At 37.9% G+C, this 18,124-nt stretch overlaps 1 protein-coding gene across 4 annotated transcripts in view; it reads left to right on the top strand.

The window, feature by feature from the left end:
* kiaa0825 (KIAA0825 ortholog) overlaps nucleotides 1-18,124 on the top strand; it is a 126,166-nt gene that overhangs the window by 20,410 nt on the left and 87,632 nt on the right. For 3 of the 4 annotated variants that reach the window (XM_052556455.1, XM_052556456.1, XM_052556457.1), the window contains 5 exons: nucleotides 6,879-7,049; nucleotides 9,308-9,393; nucleotides 9,818-10,027; nucleotides 15,675-15,940; nucleotides 17,540-17,720. In XM_052556455.1, coding sequence (XP_052412415.1) covers nucleotides 6,879-7,049; nucleotides 9,308-9,393; nucleotides 9,818-10,027; nucleotides 15,675-15,940; nucleotides 17,540-17,720 — 914 coding nt within the window. The remainder of the gene's footprint in view (nucleotides 1-6,878; nucleotides 7,050-9,307; nucleotides 9,394-9,817; nucleotides 10,028-15,674; nucleotides 15,941-17,539; nucleotides 17,721-18,124) is intronic. The other variant, XM_052556458.1, reaches the window with a different exon arrangement.

Below are 18,124 nucleotides of genomic sequence, written 5' to 3' on the forward strand. Positions count from 1 at the left end.
AATCATGCGGCTTTCAAATGTTGTTGTAGACAATGTGTGGCCTTGGAGTCCAAATGGTTGAGAACCACTGTCCACTCTCCACCACTGAAAAATTATTTAGTCACCCTTGTTTTGTTAAAAACCTGCTTAACTTACTTTCTTCCGTGGAACATATAAAAAAAGCTTCTTTTGTGTTCTGCAGAAGAAAGAATGTCAGATAGGTTTGGAACAATATGAATGTGAACTGTATATGTACCTTTAAAAGGAACACTGCAGTTGAAATGTCTTTAAATCATTTCTCTGTTTGTCTGATCATCCTGACCAGTCAAATATATCACGAGTGGCTTAACCAATGGCATTAGTTTGGAAGCAGTACTTGATGACACAAGGATGAATTAATCATTTTATTTTAATGAAAATTGTATGTTGTTGTTGTTTGAATCTTTCCCCAAATCCTAATCAAGAGCAAAATGGTGATTGCTCGTGGATCATCCTTTTCAAGGTTCAAACCTGCAGTCTTTTATCTTCTCCCCCTACTGAACAATGCACAGGTTTTTTTTTATCGTGTAACAGTTGCCCACAAAGCACTTAGAGCTCTATGTAAGCTTCCTCAGGTCATCCTTCTCAAAAGTATATTCAACACTCTTACATTCTTGAAAATAATGTACTCGGGTAAAGCTTTTACTTTCCTCAGTTGCCCGATCTCTCTTACATTATAATTGTATTTAGTTCTAATGTGTGAATTCCCTGCTGCTCTTTATAGATATTTCTCAAACACTTGAGCAATGTTCGGTTAAAGACTTTTGCCTCCTCCGTCCGTTGTTCCATCTATCTACTGTGCTCCCAGGCCTTCCCTCTTTTACTACATCTGCTATGAGTGCAATGCCCTTTTAACGACCCCGGCGAGGCCCTGACTCTCAGCTCTTTTCACAGTAAACGACACGTATCACTGCTCTCAACACCTTCAACACCTCCACCCCATCAGCGTGTTGTAATAACCCCCATTATGGCTTCAGTAGCTGGGCCATCCTCCCACACAAGACTCCTAATGGTTAGCTATGAGAGAGGCCCTAATAAGCCGTTAATGGCGGGGTAATAAATAGCCAGACAATGGCTGGGTGAGAGGAAAAGACAAGATAGAATGACAGCAGAGCATTAAACATAAAGGTGAGATGGCCGCTCTAAGTGTGAGTTAGTGGTTGGGGTGTAGAGGACGGGTGGGGTTCAAGGACACCTCTGAGAGGGATGGAGATGGATGATGGATGTTAGGTTTTGAAACATTTTGCAATGTATGTAGAAGGCCGTGTCATTAATTGTCCTGAAATAGAAAATTAACTTTGATTGTAACAGTGATGTAAGGATTTGGCTATAGGAAATAAGAAATGTGTGCAGGTAACATCAAAGCATTAATTAAAACAGAGCTGCTATAATAACAAGATGCTGACATTCAGAGCTGATCAGGCACATCTCTTGTTTCTCCTCATTTTTTTTAGTCTGTTCTCTATTAAGGTATAGTTTACCAAAAAAAAAAAGTCAGTATTTACTCACCCTTTATCCAAACCAATATGACTTTAGAAAATAGAGCGGCTCTTTTCCATTAAGAACAAGTGGTTTACTGTATAATGTCCAAATTGTCCAAAAATTTAAAATATCATAAAGTTTGCCCATACAATAAATGCGTTCTTTTCAATTAAATTGTTATTATATATATATATATATATATATATATATATATATATATATATATATATATATATATATATATATATATATATATATATGAGTTTTCTTTATTTTCATGACTATGAAAATTGTAATGTGGAATTATATATGGAATTATATATATAACAAAAAAGTGTGAAACAACTGAAAATATGTCATATTCTAGGTTCTTCAAAGTAGCCACCTTTTGCTTTGATTACTGCTTTGCACACTCTTGGCATTCTCTTGATGAGCTTCAAGAGGTAGTCACCTGAAATGGTCTTTCAACAGTCTTGAAGGAGTTCCCGAGAGATTCTTAGCACTTGTTGACCCTTTTGCCTTCAGTCTGCGGTCCAGCTCACCCCTAAACCATCTGGATTAGGTTCAGGTCCAGTGACTGTGGAGGCCAGGGCATCTGGCGCAGCACCCCATCACTCTCCTTCTTCATTGTGACTCTACAATTTAAAGAAATATGTTTTATAAAGAAAACTCTTTGAATGAGAAGGTGTGTCCAAACTTTTGGTCTGTACTGTGTATATATATATTAGGGGTGTAACGGTTCACAAAATTCACGGTTCGGTTCGATACGATACACTGATGTCACGGTTCGGTTCGGTTCGGTTCGGTACGTTTTAGATACAGCAAAATGTAAAAACATCTCAACTTTTCAGAATGCTGCAAGCGCACCGCGGGTCATGTGACAAGAACTAACCAATCAGCTTCATCCTTTCCCGTAACAACGTTGAAAACTCAGCCAAGATGAAGGAACAGCTGTTCACAGTTGTATATGGATTGCAATTTTGAAATAAATTTAGTAGCAGAGCTACTGCAAGCGATTTTTAGAGCTTGCAAATCCATTTATCCTTTGCTGAAATTTCCGCGTCTCATGGAGAGAGCACGTCATTGTTGCTTAGCAAAGACAGACGCCTCATGAGCGCTTCTGCCCGAGCGCTTTGGAAAGGAGGAGAAAGACGCGCTTAGCGTTTTCCACGCGTTTAAGGCGCTCGCTCACTCAGCACGCGCTGAAGGCTCGTTGCAAAATGTCTAATGCATTTAACAGACCAGAAATATAAGATCCTAAAATAACCAACAGGTCTGGTGTGGGTGCACTTTGGATTCCCTGTAAGCTATAATACCGGTGTCTAAATGCTGCAGGGATAGTTTGTTGCGTGCTTGTTTCTCATTTTTTTCGTCTTTTCCCAGATACTGACACAATAAGGTGATGTCAGCGTAAATGAGTTGACATGTTTCAAGTATTCCCGCTGGTGTTTTTTTTTTTTTTTTTTTTTTTTTGTATTCCCGCTGGTGTACCCTGTCATGTTGCAGATGCGACATACCGTTGTTTTTTTATCCACCACTCTCTTGCCATCACCATTATAGCTTAAAGGGAATCCAAAGTGCACCCAAACACCAGACCTGTTGGTTACTGGAGGATCTTCTTTTTTCTAGTCTGTTAAACACATTGGCCATTTTGCAACGAGCCTTCAGCGCGTACTGAGTGAGCGAGTGCCTGACTGAGTAGTACCCTAACATAAACATATAAGTTGGTGTTTTTTTCTTCTTCGGGAGTGTCAGGGGCGTTGCCTGTTACGTCGTTTGGGTTATTGGGCTACCTTGTTGAACGCATATCATTATATTTCTCTTTTTTTTTTTTTTTTTTAATATAATGAATTAGTCCAACGAACCGTTCGTTATACATAATGCGTACCGCGTACCGAACCGAAAGCGTTGTACCGAACGGTTCAATACGAATACGCGTATCGTTACACCTCTAATATATATATATATATATATATATATATATATATATATATACTACAATCATAATTTGTAAAATAACAGGCATTTGAAGCAGATTGATTTAAGATTAATTCAATTTTGAATTTTTGTAAGGACAAATCAATTTTTCAAGCAGATTTCACACCAGGTTCAAGTTGGTAATGTAGATTCTCTGAGTAGGTTTTTTTTTTTTTTGTTATACTTAATGGCTTTTATGCCTTTATTAGATAGGACAGTAGAGAGTGGACAGGAAAGCACTGGGTGGAAAGAGGGGAGTGGGATTGGCAAAGGACCTCGGGACTCGGGTCGCCACGAGCACAGTTGCGCTATATGTCATCACACTAACCACGAGGATGTTAGCGCCAAGAACGCTTGGATTTCAAGTGACTTCTTTGTGAGCTGTGCTTCATACATCGCAACTCTATTGACAATGGACAAACATTTTTGCTAATGTGACCACACCTAAAGTGATAAAATGCACATTTTTAACTGGACTGTTTCTTTGAGACTTTATCAATTGTGAGAAAAAGGCAAGAAAACTCTTCGTAGACCCCACTTATACAGATGAAGGCGTTGCAGAGCACTGGGCACCAGAACATCAGGCGCAAGAACAGTTTCCTCCAACAAGCCATCTCCATCTATAACTGTTAGCACAACCACAGTATTTTTAACAGCGCAGTGTTCACTACAGCATTATGCAGTGAAGATGTTCATTATGTAAATATACGTTTTAATTTACACCGTTGGAATACACTACACTTAATTTGCACAAACCTGTACATAAGTGTTCTGTTTACTCTCTCTGTATGTTTATTCATGTAAAATATGTTCCTGTATATATGCATAATATAAGCGAGCTCATACAAATCCTAAGCCAGTGAAACACTTATTATGGTAATTCAATCATGATGTGACTGCAGTTACACACTTCATTGAGATGTTTATTTTTAATCCCGGAGTAAATGGTTACAGATACTCCTATACATTACATTCCCAGTGCACATATTGTTACTCGTGTGCTGCATGTGGCACATAATGCACAGGTCTTATACATAATGCAGTATGTTTGGAGTGATTTTACTGACAGGCTGATGTGCTTGTATGAGCGGGAGTGTATCTCCATGCATTCATGTAGCCATTCTCCCAGTTCTGCCTCACAGTCTCCCTCTGGACCCCATTAATGAAGAGCCAAGATCCTGGTATGACACGCTCACCTGTGAAAAAAATATGTGCACACACCTACAAACATGTATACATCACAAATGCATGAATTTATTCCAGGCGCTCACTGACCCACCTCATGGGGTCAGTCTCTGCATCGCTATAATCTGCTGGCTTGCAAAATTAAATAAAATGGCACAGAAAACCCCCAAAACAAATGCATGTATGATCACCGTATGTGCCTGATAAATTGGAGAGAAATGAAAGAATAAGATTGTCATATTGCCGGCTTGTTGATAACAAAGTGACAATATGGTGTTAGAATCCAGAGGCGATATTGTTGCAATTATTTGGGGCTCCTTTCTTTTTATTTCTCCCCTCCCTCCATCGCTTTCCCACTCAATCTTCCTGGAGCTTTCATAGCCGGGGCTAATGCCTTCCTGATCCACTCCCCAATGCCTTTTCTGTCAGAGGAAGTCATTTAAGAGCACACACAAAAGTATTTGTTGAAGTGTCTGAAAATACCGCAGCCCTCTTCTCCGCGGCCCATTCTTCAGGCCTAATGCGGAACATCCCCTGGGTGATGGCTTTGGCAGCTGCAGAAATGGGAGAGCCACGCTGGAGATGAGGGTCATCGGCGGGTTACAGGAGAAAGTTTGTGGCCAGCAATGTTTGACTGTAGATTTGAGGGGAAACTTTACTGCCTCTGTGGGATTGGTGTAGATTGCGAGGCCACGGTTCACAGCTCCCTGGTGTCAAATGCACATTCACAAAGTCTTTCAGTTCTTATTTATTTCATTTATTTGAGAAACATGCCATCTTGGATTCCAGAGTTGTTGATGGAATGTCCTCAAGGTAACCTTCGATATCCTTTACAATATCAGTCTCCAAAAATCTTTTAATTTTCATGAAAAAAAAAAATTCTTTTGAAGCAATTATACAGAAATTATAGAAAAGAGTTCTGTTTAATATTTTTGTTAAATTTTTAATGTTTTTACAGTCAATTTTTTTTTTATAAAGTAATGTGTCCTTGCTTTACTTTAAAAAAAAGTTTTTACTGTAACTTTAAACAGTTTAATGAAACAGAAATAGTTTACTTTGACATTTACATTTAGTTATTTAGCAGACACTTTTATCCAAAGTGACTTAAAAATAAGGACAATGGAAGCAATCAAAATTAACAAAAGAGCAAACTTTATGAAAGTGCTATAATAAGTCTCAGTTAGCTTATGAATAGAGTGCTAGAATTAGAGGGTCAAATACATTTGGAAGAGATGCGGTTTTAGCCGATTTTTGAAGATGTAATTCAATCAGGAGGGAACATTAAATGTGAAAGTCTGTGAAAATGATTTTGTGCCTCTTTTGGATGGCACAATAAAGTGACTTATGTGCCCTCTAGAAACTTGCGCTCTGCAAATAAGTCTGAAGTAATACATTTCAGGAAAGGGCTGCAGAGCCAGTGATGGTTTTGTAATAATGAATATAATTAATTTTCTTCATAAATAAAAAGCTATACTTAGTCCAACAGAAGTGTTTATATATATTGGTAACATTTAATTGTATTATGCTAGATTATTTACCAGTGACAAGTCCCCTTGAAAGACTTTTAAATGTATGAAATAAAAACTTTTCTGAACTCATGTTGATGTGCTTACATTTCAACCTTCTAAATCCCTAACCCAAAGAAACTCTCTGTGTAGAGTTCGGCAAATCTTTAAAAGCTAAATAGCATTTGACTTGGACGAACCAAATATGTGCATAGTTACTGTTTGGTGCTGGTTAAGGTGGTGGATTAGCATGGCCTTCCAAAATGTATCCGTTTAATCTTTCCGACAAGTGCAACCATTCTTCAGCCATTTGACTAAAGAAGTCTTGATGGTAAACTATCACATGCATTTACATTTAATCATTTAGGAAGTTCCTTTATTCAAAGTAACTTTCAAAGGAGAACCATCACAAACAATCATTCAAGAACCGACAATATTTGCAGTACCCGATGCCAAGAGTAAGCTAGTCTAGTAAAAATGAAGAAAATATTTGTAGCTAATTTATAGCCTTTGTTTATGGATGTGGTTTATTTAAGTGTTCGCAGAAGAGTTGTGTCTTCAACTGTTTTTTCAAGTTTGTGATGGTCTCAGCAGAACGAGTGGTTGAAAGCTCCACCACAGAACCTCAAGAAAAAAATAAGCTGTTGTTTCCAGCAAAGATGTCTGTCAACATTTTTTCCATGACCGACTCTTTGTTGTGTCTGTCTACAGCTCCTCAGCATCCTCCCCAGAGAGAGCGAAGCTTCAGCCTTACCTCCCATCAGCTCAGGTGCCTGACCCAGCTGACCAACACCTTACTGGAGCTGGAACAAACTGTGGAGGACCTGGCAACCCATCTGGGGTTCCTTAACTGCACTGGAGAATCAGTATGCAGTGGCAAAGGTTCACTTTAACAACTATTACTAACAATTTCACACACATATGCATGCTAGAGTCAAATCTGTCAGATACAGGTCAGTGAGACGTAATGAAGTCCAGTTTTTAAGGGAAAATCCTGTCATCAGTTGAATCACCCTCGTGTCGCCTCAAACTTGAACGACTTCCTTTTCGAAAAATAAAGTGTAGTCCAGTGTTGAAATGTTAGGTATTAGTACATTTTTATTTATTTATCTATTTTATAGTTTTAAAGCAAATAAGAGTAAATACATGCTTAATGTTACAACAGAATTATATTAGTGCAGTCAAACGTTTAATCATGTTTAAAAATATCAAATATAATATAAATATAAATATATAAATGTATATACATGTAAATATTTTCTAAATATATACTGAATGCGTGTGCATTTATATTTACAGTAGATAATAAACAGAACACATGCATATATTATGTAAACAAAAACTTTTATTTTGGATGCAATTAATCGCGATTAATCATTTGACAGCACTAATTTATATATAAAATAAATACAATTCTATCAAACTTGCTATTCATCTAAAGTTGTAAAAATAAAATGAAGTGTTCCACGTTAAGCAGCAGAACTGTTTTCTGCATTGATAATAAGAAATGTGTACCAAATCAGCATATAAGAATGATTTCTGAAGAATCATGTGAAAATTCAGCTTTCCCATCATAGGAATAAATGTATTAAATAGAAAAGGTTTATTATTTTTATTGCACATAAACACTAGTTAGCACAAGACGTTTCTTTTAAAAACATAAAAAAACTTCCTAACCCCAAACTTTTTTTTTTTTTTTTTTTTTGCGTTTCACAAAAGAAAAGAAATAATTTAGGTTTGGAATGACATGAGGGTGAGTACATGAAGACAGAATTTATTTTTTGTGATCTGCAATATCTCTTTAAAAACTATGGTACTTAATCTCATAATCAACAAAACAACCATAGTAAGCAAATGTCCCGCTGAAGCAACTGTGAAAACATATACAGATCCAGATAAGTGGTTTATGTTGCTCTCAGACTTGAATGCGATCTATGCCAGTCAACAAGATATATGGTGGTGGTTTTTTTCCCGATGAATATCAGCATAGTGTAAATAAATGACAGCCGATCAAGATTTGTGACAACAGTCTGCTCCAAATCTGACATGTGAAATGATTTGTCACCGTGGGAGTGGAAAACCTCGAGCTATATTGTGCTCGACGGAGCCTTTAAATACGACAAGCCTCCGATTCCAGCGTATAATAGCGACATCTCTACAGGCAGCTTATGAAGCCAGACTGGTGGCCTGTAGCGCTACCTAGTATACATATGCTTGTTTTAATGAGAGTTTCCTCGCCTTTCTTTACAGCTCTTTTACTGTTCTGTGCGTGTGTGTGTGTGTGTGTGTTTCTTTTTTGCATGTAGAAACATGCTTCTACACACACAAATTGAGGAGGCACGGAATTTATTTCCATTTATTTTTTTTCTGCTATGAAAGTGACTGGTGCGTTTAGTAATTTCTGTAAAGGTTACATTAAAAAACAGGACAAGCAGAAAAGGGCTGGATTCACTGAGAAGTAAACAGCCTTTAAAGGGCAGTTATCCAAATCATTAATTCAGCCAATCAAACGACTTAATTACCAGAAATTCATCAGATGGGCTTAAAGGTCAAAAAGTGACATGCCGGCTGCTTCTCTTCTCCTTCGCCTGGCTCGACTCTCTCTCTTCTTCAACTAAATTGCCTCGCCCGGGGTCTCACTTCCGAAGCGTCTGATTAGAAAAACGCGGCCTTGATGCATGCACTTTTAATTTGCCCACAACAAGCGCGCACACACACACATTTATCCTCCCTATAACCCTTCCATGGATTAGTCCAGATATGGCCATAGCTATCAGGGGTTCAAATCAACTCCAAAGCCTCTGAATTTAACAAAGCTTACTGTTGCAATTACTGCGTCTGCTTTTTAGCTTTTCCTCGTTTTATTGAGCGAATCACGTTGTTGTTCGTAGGTCGTCACAGCGCAGAGGAGTTTAATATGTTAGCCTAGCCTGACCCTGGCAGCCCGCATATTGACTTATTTTCCAAATGTAGAGCGTGAATGCATATGCTAATATGCTAACAGAACACATGAGAGATTCCTGCGTGAAATGTTTTTAATGAGCTGGAAATTAGAGGATTTGGAGCACATTTCCTTTGGTAAAGCTGTCGTGACAGTTTACTGTAGATGCATTATGTGTGTTTGTGCTTTTTCCATGCAGGGGTCCTGAAGAAGGTCAGGGATGAAATGGAGGTGACGGCAGCAGAAGACAAAGCCGCTACTGATCTTGTGCCGCAAAGCACAGAGGTGATACACATCCCTTATTTAATCACAAATGCTGAAAGTATTGTAAAACACATTTTTAACTGTCATTTAAAAGAACCCTGACATTTAAATAAATGCAGACATGTATTAAATGTGTCTTTATTGCTATCTTTATTTCTATAACTCAGGGTTATGGACTTCAGTAAACCTCTAACCCTAAATATTGTAGACAAAATATTAGTAACAAAAAAGGGAAAACCCTTCCATTTCACCCTAGCAACAATATATCATTGGTGAAATATATATCTAAAATGGCATGAGCAAGAAGTGCTTAGATTTTCTGCTTGTAATAATACATTATAACCTTATAGTATTGTAATATTGTCTTTAAATGCGTGTTTTATTTTGAAACCATTAACATATATTCCCATATGACCAACAACAGTACTTATGCTTGTGTGTTCAGGTGGTGTGCCTGGAGTTTGGTTGGAGGGCTGCATTCAGAGCCCTTGTTCCTCAGATGGCTCACTGTGTGAAGGTGGTGCTGGATGACGTTTGCAATAAGAATCTGCAGCAGGAGGAAGCCACACATGCATTGGGCTCTGCCGACATCCTCGTCACCCCTGTTACCCATAGTCATGGCCCAGAAAGAGACTCTCCCAGGATGGTGGCCAAGGTAACATCAGTGGTTTATATATTCAATGAACAATCCTATTTTCTTATGTTTAAAAATGTAATCTTTGCTGAATAGAAGTATAAGTTTCTTTCAAAAAGCGCATTACTGACAAAAGTAATTAAATTAAATTATAACTTATAGTCAACTAATATTTAATATGCTTATTAGAGTATGCTTATTTTAAGCTTAGAAACATGCTATTGTCACACTCTGTCAGAATAAATTGTGTGTCATGTTTCTTGTTCTTTGTCTGAATTCTGCAAACCTTTAAGTATCTTATGGATTAGGATGCATCTTCTCAGCAATGCCAGGCAGCTCACTAGGTTTCGGAACAGAGTTGTAGAGGAAGGTATTTGTGATGCATTTGCAAATATTTCTTTTCTCTTTTGAAATACTTCAGTGGTTCACAGTGACATGACATGTCTGCTCGTCCTGAGCAGGCACCGTGGCTGCAGGAGCCTCTCTGGTCCTGTGGGTTTGTTCTGCGGCCCAGTGTTTTGCCTCATTTTATCCCTCATCACGGAGGTTCCCGTCTGAGACGAGCTCCACTCGCTGCAGCTCAGGCAGATTGATGAGCCGTCACAGCCTCAAAGGACAGCCTCTGAGCTGTGATAGGATGCAGGTGTTTCGGCCCCTGGATGCCTCCTGCACCTGCCCTTTTTTCTTGTTAAAAACATAGATGTCCACAATAGACCAAAGTTTTGTAGAATGAAACTTAAGCAAAGTTTACAATGTACACACACACTTTCATTTACATTGCATATTGTGCATTACCGTTGGAGGGTTTGGAAGGAAAGGGGTCATTTATTATAATTTTTTTTTTTTTTTTTGTTCTCTGAGGTCCACTTATAATGTTATCAATATCTATCTATCTATCTATCTATCTATCTATCTATCTATCTATCTATCTATCTATCTATCTATCTATCTATCTATCTATCTATCTATCTATCTATCTATCTATCTATCTATCTATCTATCTATATATATATATATATATATATATATATATATTTACATATTATATATATATTTTTTATTTTATATTTGTATCGTTATTTACAATACTTGGTGGGTGTGGCTAAACAGGCATCAATGTAGAAGCAGGCGCTGATTTTCTTCAGAAGAGGTGGAAGCGAAGGTTATCCAATCTGTTACATCATAAAGTGGCACATTCCACAACCTGTCGTTTTGGCAGATTGGCTTCAATATAAGTTGTTTTTAGACTTGAACAATGACCTCTTGTATGTCAAAAGATCAAGAGAATTTTGATTTCACAGTTCAGGACCCCTTTAATTATTAAAGGTATTTAGCAAGGATGCATTAAACATAAAGACTGTAACTTGTTCCAAAAGTTTTCTACTTCAAATAAAAGCTGTTCTTCTGAACCTTCTATTAATCAAAGATTCCTGGAACAAAATGTATCAAGGTTTTCAGGAAAATAGTAAGCAACTGTTTTCAACATTGATGATAATAATAAGAAATGTTTCTGGATCACCAAATCAGCATATTAGAATGGTTTCTGAAGGATCGTGTTATACTAAGGGAACTGGAGTAATTTAGTGTTATCAAAGGAATAAATGAAACTTCTGAAACCACAGTTATTTTTCAATTAAACAGAGGAGACTTCAAACACCTTAAAAAAATTTACAAACTCCAAACTTTTAAACTGGTGTATTTATACAGTAAATGCTTATTGCTACTTTTTCAGACATTGTTTAGTATTGACCTCTGCCCGCAAACCTTTTTTAAACCTTTGCCCTCAACAAAAAATACACTTTCGAGCAAAAAGAAATGTCGAATGTGTGCATTCATATCTGATTTCCATACCATTTCATTGATGTCGCTACATGCTGCTGACACCCCAGGAACCACACCACTAACAATGTGTCAAAATTTGTTCACACTCAAGACCTGTACAACACATTTACGTGTAGGTCAGTGCTTCAGAATGAGCAGCCCTCATCTCAAAGGTTAGCATGTGCATTTATTTGCATTCTCTGCTGCTCTGAGTGTCTCAAAACCCCTTCTTTTTGACACATGTCACCATGGCCCATAAGTAGGCAGCGTTATGCTAGCCCAGGCCTGACTTAGCCAGAACGTAGTCAGTCCAGATGTATTACAGAGATCAATATTTCAGCCATTCATATTCATACATTCATGCTTTGTTTCGAACTCTCCGAGTTGCCAGACCTCCCGTCTGCATAATATTTCAGCGAATCATTTATCAACCCGAAACCGCCATCCAGCTATTGACCACCTCATGTTGACGATCGTCCTTAACCCTGTGTGAGGAGAAGGATTTAGCACCGTTCAAAGGTGCAAGAAGACGGCTGCAGAGTTGAGCTCTTAAATGTTTTAAAGCTTTCCTGAGAAATAACCTTGCGGTGGCTGTCCTATTGGAATCCATATCTTTGATCTGCTCTAGTTAAGGGTTCTCCGAACCGGAGCAGCAGGCTTTAGAAAGCCATAAATCTCACCGACACCTCTCGGGTCCTCATCACCTTGGATTGGGGCGAATCTTTGCATTCTCGCCCACATCTCTCTCACACTTCCCGCTAAGCTTATAACAACAACACTCAGCCTGTTATCGACTCACTGTCCAGTTTCAAGACCTGTTCAGCCTGTAGGGGCTTCCGGTTTGGCAAGGTCTCTCAGGATGCTTTTGGGATGTCAAAAGCAGCACTGGTAAAAAAAAAATGTTACCGGTTATCGTATTAGTATCCATATAGGGTGCCAAATCTTTATGGGATATGAAATCCATAAACACTGAAGTGATGTGAAGAGGCAGGAGAAATCAGATGTAAAAACATTTGCCACTGACTATTTTGATGTTAATATTTAGTATAATAAGTTTTACTGTTGTGCCAGTTTTATTTTCACTTGTAACTATAGTAACTTGAAGCAATATTTTCTTGATACATACCATATAATTATAAGTTTGATAATATTTATGAATTATATTTATAATAATTCTGTATAATAATTATAATTTAATGTTAATTTGTTTTTTACTGACTTTTTATTTAATTACCTCAGATATTTACTTAATTGTTAAATGAATGGATCATGCCACTGTTTTATTTTTTATTTATAGTTACAGCTTATTAAAATGATTAAGTTGATTACATGTATTAATAATATCAGTAAATATAATATTATGGCTAGTATAACAAGAAACTGTAATAATGTTATTTTATATGATATTATAATTATAAAAAGATAATTTCTAAATTCCAGCAGTATTCCAGCAGTATTTTGTAAAACATGTTAATTTAACATTTTATATATATATATATATATATATATATATATATATATATATATATATATATATATATATATATATAATAGTTACTAAAATTTACTAAATACATAAAAATATCATATTGTCTTTTTATCTAGTTAATGTCATAAACTTATTGCTTCAGTCCAAAAGAAGTTAAATAAAAAGCGCCTATCCGTAAAATAAGTGTCTCACACTGCTCCAGGGGGTGAACAAAGGCCTCCTGTAGTGAATCAGTGTGTTTTTGTAAGAAAAATATCCATATTCAAAACGTTATAATCACTTTAATATAGCTTGCACCAGTACAATGAAGCAGTTCTTGGAGGATGACATATGAGGTCAGCATTGCACATGTGCTGGGGAGTCTCATGAAAACCAATGTTTATTAACAAGAGCAAAGGAAGCAAAGTTTCCTTACTTTAGCAAAGGAAAACTCTTGCTTTATATCAAAATCCTTTGACATTCTTCTTTACAAACCCTCGTTTTGTACTTCTAATTCTTGTCCATTGTTTTGTTTTGATCTCTCCGCTGCGTTTCCGTGGGTGTCTCTTCTGAGCAGCGCATGAGCAATGTTGACTTCATACGTCATTCCCCTGGAACTGCTTCATTTACAACAGTGAGCGCAAGCTAGATTCAAATGATTATTACATTTTGAATATGAATATTTGTCTTACAAAAATGCATGGATTCACTATAGGAGGCCTTTGTTCATTCCCCGGAGCTGTTTGAGACACTTTTTTTTATGTATGGGCGCTTTTTATTTATCATCTTTTGGACTGAAGCAATGGAGCACCTGCTGACTGCAATGATAGAGCTTGAAAGATCAAAGAACATTTTTGATATAACTCTGACTGGATTCATCTGAAAGATGAAAGTCATATACACCTAGGACACCTCGGGGGTTAGTAAAACACAGCCTAACTTTCATTTTTGGGTGAACTAACCCTTTAAATGATGTTATCATGATAACCCATGCTGTGCTGCATCTATTGTGCCTGAGCATGGTGAAACGGCAGACTGTGTAATGCAGATGCTGAAGTTTAGTGGAGAAGCATGAACTCACCTCTGTCTTGCCTGTCGGTGCTTGATTGATAGACTTGCTATTGGGAAAGTTTCCATTTAACATGTGCTGGGGTTTTTGTCCATGTTCGCAGAGGCCTTGGGACACAGTAACTCCCTGTGGAAGGGGGAAAGGGTGGTGTGGAGGGAGATATATACAATGCACACATATATTTTACTGCTCTCGAATCGGCCGGCATCGTAACTCATTTCTATAGGTATATAAATTCGACAGTGAACCCAGCACATGCGTTTGACTCTTCAGCATGCCCAGATTTGCTGCCGCCAATGCTAATCTGCATTGAACACGTGTGGCTGGGAGGAGGGATGGAGAAAGGAACAAATGGAAGTGCTAAATGGGGATAGATCCACAATGATGTCTTCATTTGTCAAGGGTAGGAGACCTATAGGTGGAGGAAGTTTGGTGTATGTTCTGTTCCAGGGCTGCCTCTTTTTGGCAGTAACCCTTAGGGGTCTTCCTTTCAAGCTGCGTGCCTCCTGAGGCAATGTAAGGCAGATGTAACAGGCACACACACTTTCGTAATCATTTTGAAGAGAAAATACCAGTGCTGATTCCCTGTTTCCTCCAGGACAAATGTGGGAAAATTAGATAAGTGTTGCTTCTCTCTTCAGGCGCCACAGGAGGGGAACTGCAGGTATTTGAATCAGAAAATGGCCCTGAACGTCTCGCACAGTCATATCGGCATGGATGATTTGGTTATTCTACTACAGTAAATGCTAGTTCGTTCGCATATGATAGAGCTGTGTGAGCTGCTGAAATGCAATTTTGGTCTTCAAAAAGGGAAATGTGAGTGTTGTATGATAAAGGATTTCTTACTGTATAGTGCTGAATGCTTTTTGTTGGTTTTAGACGGAAAGGATGGAGTACCTGAGAGTTATTTCACAACAACTATCTGCAAATAATTCTACCGAATGGCCGTGATAGTAAGGAAGCCTGTCTAGTGTGGATAACAGTTTGGTTGCACCAAAGAAGTTCTTTAGCTTTAAAAATATATCCATCATTGTCGGAGATGAAGCCTGACAGGTTGTTTATGTGCTCCAGTATGTTATGTTATGATGTTTCTCAAGCTAGCCATTCTCTTCCCCATTTTATTTGGACATAATGCAATGTAACATAGCATAAAATAAAATAATGCATATTTGATATGTCTAATTTTTTTAATAATTGTAAAATATTGTAAGGACAAAAGAATTAACTAAGTGGGGGATACATTTATTATCATGCATTGATTATCTATAAAAACACATTCAAGAAACTTCACATACTCACTTTATTTCCAGTTCTGTGCAGATGTTGTGGAGCAGATGGATGCTTTTCACCCTCTGGCTGTGGCATTTAGAGAGAAGAGCCTACTGCCCGTGTGCTCCAGCTACGTGGAGGTGTGTGGCCGTGTGACTTCCTTCCTGTTGACCAGACTAGAGGAGAGGGCAAGGGAAGTGCCCGCCTCAGCTCCCTTCAAGAACCTGCCTATTCTGATGGCCACCAGTGTGTACATCCACCAGACACTCGCACACTATGAAAGCCAGCTCAGAGACTCCACACGCATGTGAGTTACACTCATTCGATAAAGCACCAAACTCATGTATGTCCATTATAGAGCATACAGTGTTTTCAGCTAGACTACAATTAGATCAAGTAGAAATACACTGCATAAAAATCAGTTTCTTAAAGGTATAGTTCACCCCAAATTTAAATTTTGTCATTGTTTACTCTCATTAATCTTGGACCAGGTTTGGTGATATGGGTAGGTTTAAACTAGGACTGGGCGATATTTCTAACGATATGATCATGCGCATCTAGTCAGTAAATCTAGTTCCGCGATTACGCTAAATCGCCATCACCTGCGGCATTTAATAGACAGAGCCGTAGATCATTGACAAGCTACGCAATATCACGTTCATTATCCCAGATGAATCGCCTTCGATAATGAACGTGATTTTTCGTAGCTTGTTTTTATTAGTTGCTTAAACAATTAGAAAAAAAAAAAAAACAGCACCATGTATGTATAGTTTAATACAAAGGAACCAATCACAAAAGTAGGCTTCTTTCTTCACTCAAAAACATTGAGATACAGTGTGATGGGGAAAAACTGAAATACATTTTTTAACAAATTTTAACTTACATTAATTTTAAATGGCTTTCTAAACATTTTGCTCTTTTGTGCAAGATGCGAGTGCATTGCTGATAGATGTCCCTCAAGGAAATGTGATAAATATGTGTTATGTGTGAACGACTTGGTTTCAGTTTTGATGTAAACAATATATATATATTGTAATATATTGCATCTAGTGGGTTCAACTGGAAAGGCTAACAAAAGCATTAAAATGCAATGACACTTACATTGTCGTCGCATTTCATGTGCCACTAATAAGTTGACGGCTGACGCGGACCTAAAATTCGAATACAGATTTTTTGCATTCGAATGTGTATTTTTATTTTTTTTCGACTAATATTCGAAATTATTATTATTATATATTTTTTTGACAGATTGATTCAAAAGCTATACCTTATTTCCACCTTTTTTCTGTCGTGGATGTGGTGTAAGGAATGACAATGAAGCCTGATCCTCTATGGTGTGGTACCCCTGATTTCAAAAATAACTCCAAATCTTTCCATGGATGATAAAATTTGAATATAAAACTCAGCTTGGGTTTGACCTGTGCATTTGTACATAAAATGAAAAGTGTTTGGAGAGGGTGAGCTTTTCTAAAGTTCACCGATTTACAGTGCACTTTGTCAAGCCCAGGTTTCCCCGGCCAGGCAGCCTGTCAGATGGATGCCAGATTCACTAAAATGCTGTAATTGGATTGTAAAGAACCAGAGTAGGACGTATGGGAGCTGGTGCGCTCTGACAGAACTATTTGCCTATGTATTTGTAAGGTTAAAGCCAAGAATGAGTGACAGAAAGTGTGTGTGTGTGTGTGTGTGTGTGTGTGAGAGAGAGAGAGAGAGACATACAGTACATAATAAAATGGTATCAGACTGTCTGTGTGGCCTTGTACTTGAAGAGAGGGAATGAGGAAATATTAAGGGTGGAAGAAGGAGGTGTTGAATGATTGACAGGTAGTAATAGGAGCCATTTGCTGATATTAATCACTTAGTGTCTCTTTGACCTGTAAACTACACCTCTTTTGCCTTAACCCAGGCCTTGTGTCTTTGATGTCTCCAACCTCAGGCCTCTAACTCTGCTGCCCATTCAGAGAAGCCAGGATGTGATGGCAGCCCTGCACGATCACCTGACCAGCTACTGCATCCATGTGTGTGCCGTTAGTATACTGCAGGATGCCGAGAGCCACTACTGGAGTGACCCCAACCCGTTTTACGAGGTACAGATGGCTGTTGCTTTTCTGGCAGTATTTCAATAATAGCTCATGTTACGTGTAAGCTTGTTGAAGGCATTTCTTTAGGGTTGGATTAGGTTATTGGAAGACAAAACATCCTGTACCTCTATACTGTGCTCAAGGACAAAGCTGTGGTTAAATCACAGAGCATATTCACATTCAAATCATAAGTGTGTCTGGATTGAAATGCTGCGACATTGGTTAATAAATGATCAATTGTGCTATTGTATTCTTAAGTAGGCTGCCTCTTAAATTCTTGGATTTGCATGCTGCTGTTGCACGTTGTCCTTGACTATTTAGTTGACTTCTCTCAGGCTGTCATAAAAGGAATCAGGTGTGTACATCCAGCCTCAGTGCTGCCATGCTAAAGAGTATTTTTTATAAGCGCA

The sequence above is a fragment of the Carassius gibelio genome, chromosome B5 (genome assembly GCF_023724105.1).
Source record: "Carassius gibelio isolate Cgi1373 ecotype wild population from Czech Republic chromosome B5, carGib1.2-hapl.c, whole genome shotgun sequence".
NCBI classification, from domain to species: Eukaryota; Metazoa; Chordata; class Actinopteri; order Cypriniformes; family Cyprinidae; genus Carassius; species Carassius gibelio.